The sequence below is a fragment of the Fusarium venenatum genome (genome assembly GCF_020744135.1).
Source record: "Fusarium venenatum strain MPI-CAGE-CH-0201 chromosome Unknown EDB82scaffold_2, whole genome shotgun sequence".
Taxonomy (NCBI): Eukaryota; Fungi; Ascomycota; class Sordariomycetes; order Hypocreales; family Nectriaceae; genus Fusarium; species Fusarium venenatum.
Window position 1 is genome coordinate 4,777,802 of NW_027072130.1, and position 6,348 is coordinate 4,784,149.

The 6,348-nt window shown below is 48.0% G+C and overlaps 1 protein-coding gene across 1 annotated transcript; it reads right to left on the reverse strand.

The window, feature by feature from the left end:
• Nucleotides 1-2,178: 2,178 nt before the first annotated feature.
• EDB82DRAFT_445151 (uncharacterized protein) lies at nt 2,179-4,255 on the reverse strand. Its single transcript, XM_025734680.2, has 3 exons — nt 3,893-4,255; nt 3,143-3,828; nt 2,179-3,078 (listed from the first exon to the last, which is right to left on the reverse strand). Exons 1-3 carry the CDS (start codon nt 4,039-4,041, stop codon nt 2,390-2,392), a joined length of 1,524 nt encoding a protein of 507 aa, XP_025585462.1. The 5' UTR covers nt 4,042-4,255; the 3' UTR covers nt 2,179-2,389.
• Between the last annotated feature and the right edge of the window lie 2,093 nt (nt 4,256-6,348).

Sequence of the window (6,348 nt, forward strand, 5' to 3'; positions counted from 1 at the left end):
GTCGAATAGAATTAGAACGTTCTTTGAAGAATTGGAATTCTCGAGTTTCTGTTGTTTCAACCACCATACCCGTCGTCCCTTGACTGAGCGGGAGACCAACTCAGTTGCCTTGCCAGTTTTGTGTAACTTCAATCTCCCGAGACTTCGGATGGACGAATTTGGGATTATCGTAGATATTTGTAGCAAGAAAATGATCTAGCGCTGTCTTATTTCTCATATCTGAGGTCAAGCAAACACTAACAGAGCAGGCTTGTTTGGTGCTCTCAAAGCGAGCTTGAATGAGAGATGATAGAAATGACGCCAACGCAATAATCCATCATAGATGATAAATTACGGTTGGTCAAGTAAGCACAAGTGGGAGAAACAGACAGCAATGGGCTTACCTAAGAGATGTGTCCATGCAATCATCCCTTCGTCAAACCAATATTGGTTTGTCAAGTCAGCAGGACACCTCTTTCCAGCAATATGCATCTAACAGGTTCTCAAATCTGAGTCCAAGCCGATGTAACACGTCACTTTGAGACAAGGCTTTCCGCCAGCATGTCTAAGCACCAATACCTATTACTACTACATACGTACTCCAATTATCTAAACGCCTTATAATGAACCCCTCGTGAGGCAATAACCGATTGGCTTCGAAGTTTCTATACTATTTTCTATTCCAATTTATTGGCCATCAAGGTTCTTTATTGCTTTGTTGAGACTGGAGGTGAAAATCTTCAATGACCAGGGGGTTTAGCCTAGGTATCTAATCCTAGTTCCCCAACGACAACTGGCATTATCTCTCATATCTACCTGAGACTTGCTATGGCACAATGTATGTACTCAGCGGTATCCAACAGTCACCAGTTGGTAAAAATATACGAGACTAGCTCTTCTGCGGTGGAATGAGGTGTCAGGTTCCCTTCAATTTACCAAGCTTATGAAGCAACTAAAAATGGTATTTAATTGTCCAGGATCCCCTTCTAGAACCTCCCCAGATGTTCATATCATGTTATCGTCATGTGTTTCCTGAGTCTCTCTCGGACAGCCCCCCTCGATATATATAATCAGTTGGAAGACACCTCAGAAATCGAATCAACCGACAACGACGTCCAACAAGGGATCCCAATCTATGAACTACCAGTAGGCGATCAGCTGAAAACGTTCCAGCTTGGGCCACTCGTTTAACAAGAACCGTAGGCACCGAAGAAGAAAAGAACCGTATACATATGGGCTTGTTGTTGTTGCCCTACTTCAGGAATGAAAGTCTCGACAGTCGATTGTCCTGGGTGTGGCACCCCTAGATGCCCTTACTGTCGAGTCGAGAAGAAAACGATACGAGGATGAATAGAAACGCTCAGGGCGCTGGGATGAAAGGACGCTTTTGTTCAGTTTGCATCGATGGCACTAGACATCAATCTCTTATCAATTGGGCTGAACTCACTATACTTTGATATTTTACAACGAAACTCCATTTCCTTAACACCGCCTCTTCCTATCGGGTGACTAGACTTACAAATCCGTTGGCGATCAATTCAGTTTGCTGATATCATGAATTCACCAGTGTTCCGCATCCTAACAATACCTATGGACGAAAACATCGAAACGAATTGCGCCGGTTTGGAGATTCTGAATCTTCGATCAACCGGGGGTTGGGGATTATCTTCATCGGTTAGCCACATAATGAACGATAACTGAACTGTTCTTATCGGAACAAGCCAGAAATGGATAGGACGACAGATGAATCCATCCTAGCACAGCATACAACCGGTGAACCTGTGAATGCGCACGAATATGATTCCCGCGGGAAAGCAAAGGTCTAGATGCGGCACTGGGGTGCCGACATGCAAGTCGCGTATTGGTTCCTGGAGTCTCGTGACAGTTCATGCATTACATCTCGATCTTTTCTGGGGTACTATTTTTAAGGTCACTTCTCTTTCACCAAGATCAAAATGTCTCGCTAGATATTACATCTCGATCTTCAGAACCTGTTCAGGGTGTCAGGCTGTGTGGGTACACAAGTGTGTTGGCAGATACACCAACAATATTAAGACACAAGCGACATCTGCAAGAATGCTGGTGTTCATGGTTTTGCCGTCCAGTTCGATCAATTGTAGTGATACTTTTCAATTGGAGTGAAGGGAGAAAACGCCATGTATCACTACGGAAGATATCTCCGGTTACGGAAACAAGTCAGGTATGGACGGTACATTAATTGTATTTTGTATTCAGGCTTTACCAAGCCCTCCCCCTAGGTCTATATCCATTTGCATTGTCTATTTATACACCATTCATTTCTTTCCATACCTCCCCTCCGATGATCGGAGAGAGTAAGGAGTTAAAGATAAAAACGCCCAGCCACACGTAAAGACAAAACTCCAACAACTAAAGCAAGTGTTTATGACGCTTACCAAGGACGTCCATTGGCAGCAATAAGCTCGTCCTCGGAAGTCTTAAAGCTCTCTGACTCCTTGAGGAACTGCTTGTGGAAGGTCTCAAGGAGGACGCCCGGGAAAACAGCGCCGACGGCCTGGACAAGGCGATCCTCCTTGCCAATCCAGACGTGCTTGATAAACTTGCCATCGCAGCCCGAGTTACTCTCGGGGAAACCGTTGGCCTCTGTGCAGGGCAGCGAGCGAATCTCGGAGTCATAAGCGTAGCGAATGAAGGTGCCGAAACCGCCCTGATCAGTAGGCTGCCAACCCTTACGGTTACGGAACTCGGTACAGTCGGGGAAGCGACCACCATCATTGGCGCAGTCATCCCACTCCTTGAAAATTTCGTAGGTCTTGGGCTTGTTCTGCATGATCATGAAGCCAGTGTTGAGGAACAGGTTGCCCCTTCGGTCGCGGTTGTGCTGGGTATCGGGGTCGAAAGGCAGGGCCATGGAGTTGTTCTGGGGGGTGATGCTCCAGTAGTTCATGAGCCACTCGAGAGGGAGGTCGAGGCGGTTGAAGAGGGCATCCGAGTCGATGAAGACGCAGACATCATGCTTCTTGAGGACTTGGGCGAGGACAGACGGCTTCTTCCAAGAATCGCGACGGTCGGAGTAGCTGTTGATCTTGATGTGGTAGTACTGGTATCCGTGGATCTTGGCTATTTAAAAGTCAGCAGATGTACACAAAAGTAAGCGAGAGCTGCCAATTAGCGAGAGACATACAGTAGACCCAGTGGTTCAATGTGCCACCAGACGGGCCGTGGACCTCTCGGCTCTTGTTCCAAGTCATTTCGTCCGACCAGAGATAGCCAGGCTTATCGAAACGACGACTCTCAAGATCAACAATGCAGAGCTTCTTGCCGAGCGGCTCGTTCCAGATGGGCTTGTCAGAGGGGAGCTTGGAGGGCCAGTGGCCGTAGGGGAAGTATTCAGGATCGTTGACCTTTACGGCGGGACGGATCCATTTCTCGGGGGTGAAGGCATCGAGGTTGAGTTCGGAAGAAGGGGTATCAGGCAGGGCGGGAGCTTCGGAGAGCTCATCAGGCGTAGGGAGAGCCTCTTCCTCGGCGATGGGAGAAGGAGTAGGAGTACTGGCTGCATCGGCGGCAGCGAGCTCTTCGGGGTCGCTGGGAGCCTCTTCGGGATCGAAGTCGGGCTTCTGAGGGGTAACTTTGTGCTCATGTTCATGTTCATGTTCATGCTCGTGGTCGTGATCGTGCTCAGCCTCGGCCTCAGCCTCAGCTTCAGCCGCGGAGGGAGGCGTTGGTGTTGGTGTTGGCTCAACCTCGACGACTTCGGTGACGGTCTCGACAGCGGGTGCACCGCCAATTCCTTCGTCTACAGCGGGAACAAAAGTCGGTGCCGCAGCGGCGGCTTCTTTCTCGGGGATGAAAGGCGCAGGCTCGTCGCTGTGGGAGAAGAAAAGTTAGATTGAGTTTCTGAACGTGCGAAAGAAGAGAGGGGGAAACTTACACTCCGCTGTTGCTGTTGCTGTTGCCGTTGCCGACTGCGGCAGCTGTTTCGCTGGGCGTCTTTAGGTGGAAATGCGCCAGACCAAGAAATATGGTGATGAAGACCACAGCGGCCAGAACGACCGCTCTGTTTGACCTTGGGACGGTCATTTTGGCAAGAAAGAAAGTGTTATTGCCAGAATAAAATGAGAGAAAGTGTACAGATACAAGAAAGAAGGGAAAAAAGAATGCAAGAAGCCAAGAAAAGGAAGGATGACGAAGCAGTTCAGCTGAGGGGACCCAGGAGTAAGAGCAATGGAGAACAGAACACGATGACCCCTGACTCTCTTTTTAAGCAGGGGTTTATTTTTTGTTCTTTTTTTTTTAGTATCGCATCGCATGCATCGCTACTACGCTATCTTTTTCTCTCCCTAAAATAAGGTCCCTCAGAGCTATTTTGAATGGGGACATGTTGTCTCAGTAGCGCTTCACCCTGTGAGGATTGCAACGGTTGGCTGATGGTGGGTACACTCTGACGCCTCATAATCCACTTTCCAATCAACCTGTGACGACCCTTTTCGCTCTCGCTAGAAAAAGGGGATATTGACAAGGCCACGGTAGTTGAGTTTAACTTTTGTCTCTGTTGTATTAGGAGAAGGTTAATTGTTGATGCTTTGGTCTGGTCCAGTCAAGTCAAGGAACAGTGACTGCTGTAGAGAGCGCTGCAAGTTGTACGAGTGCGGGGGTTGATGCCCTGAAAGTTAGGGACCTATAGTAGGGAAGCTGCCCTGAATTTAATCATCACTGATTGACAGGCCGGGAAGCTTGTGCCTCACTCCCGTAGTCGATCCCTTTAATGGATCCTCCGCCAAGCAATTTCTTTCCAGATCTTTGCTTTCCATCATCGTTCTAGATCATATCGCTAAAAAAGATTTCTGTATCTTTTGGATATCTTGTTTGGCATCTGATCTATCACCAATAAGTGTCACGTCATCTCAGCAGAAGCCAAGAGTCCCCCATCACAGCTCAATTGTTCTGTTTTGTTCTCTGTTCGCCCTGAAACTTCCCCCTTGCGCTGGATAAACTTTGGTAGGTGAAACGCAACGGTCAACAGCCAGACGCCGCCACTCGCCTTTCTTACTCATCGGAATAGGAGGACTACACTGGATATTGTTAACTCTCAGACTCTTGGAGGCAACTCTAAGAAAAAGAGGGGCACTCGCGAGCTTCAGCTGAAGCTAAAGACGCCACTTGAAACGTTTTAATTGGGTGGCTTTGGTGCTTCCCCCTTGAACTGGTGAGCTCCCACGATTAGACTTGAGGTATCTTGCTGTATTCCAGTCAGAATCGACGTGTATTTGCCTGATGCCATTTTCAATCAGTCAAAATGAACATGACATGAATCTCCAAGAACATCAACCATCAAGACCTCTCCAAGTTGCACAAGACAGACCAAAACCCACCCAAGTTCAACCCCTAAATTGACCCCTGCAAGCCTTTATCCCTGCCTAACAGTGCAAGAATGCGCGAGTCCCAAACCATCCATAGCGTGTTATAGACACCAATCACGGCAGATGTTTTCTGTCGAGTAGCAAACTAACGATATTCTAGGCCAGAGTACTCACGCACTATCGGTTTGTTTCAACGCGACTATTGAAGCTATCGCCAACAGTTTTTATCTTGGCTCAGGGGCAAGTCAATTCTGGCAAATGCCCGAACTGTGGCTTGTTAGCTCCAGGTACTAGCGCCCGTCAATGGAAAAAGTCGTGATTCATGGTTGAGGATCTTCTACTGTGGCGTTTCTCTCGTGGAAATTCTACAACTTGACAAGGAATGCCGATACAGACATCCACACACGACTTTGGTAGAAACCACATGAGTTCTATAGGTCCTCGTCCCAGTACTTGAAAGACATATGTAGGAAAACAACCTGTTAACTTGACGTTACTACGCCACTTGCCACATCGAACCAGTTTTCGTCCTAACTACAGGGTAACTCATTGCGAAGCCGGCGTTGAACGAAGCAATCTCCTGGTGATTTACCGACTGGCCATTCTATCTCGAGGAGACCTTTGACTGGCCACCAAGAAAGAAACTCTACCAGTAGAAATAGGTTCCGCGAAATCGGCATTGTACTTTGAATGTCGCTCACCTCTACACCTTCGATGAAGGAGCTTTTGCGAACGCGTTTCACAGGGTTGGGCCAGGAAGGGATGGTTACGTGTCATGGCGCCAAAATGTGAAGTCGTCGCCACTTTTGAGATTGGCATTCCAGATTGCTGGGTTGTCGTCTGCACTTGGCTCTACATCATTCCAAACCAGCCTCTGTCTTTGATGGCATTGTGTGTTTTACTCCGACGCATATCTAGCATACCATGTTCCAAACACAACAAAATGTGCTTGAGTTCACGCTACATCGCGAAGGACGCGCAGGACGCGAAGCTCGAGCAGCCAGCGCGTGCAACACAATTCTTTAAA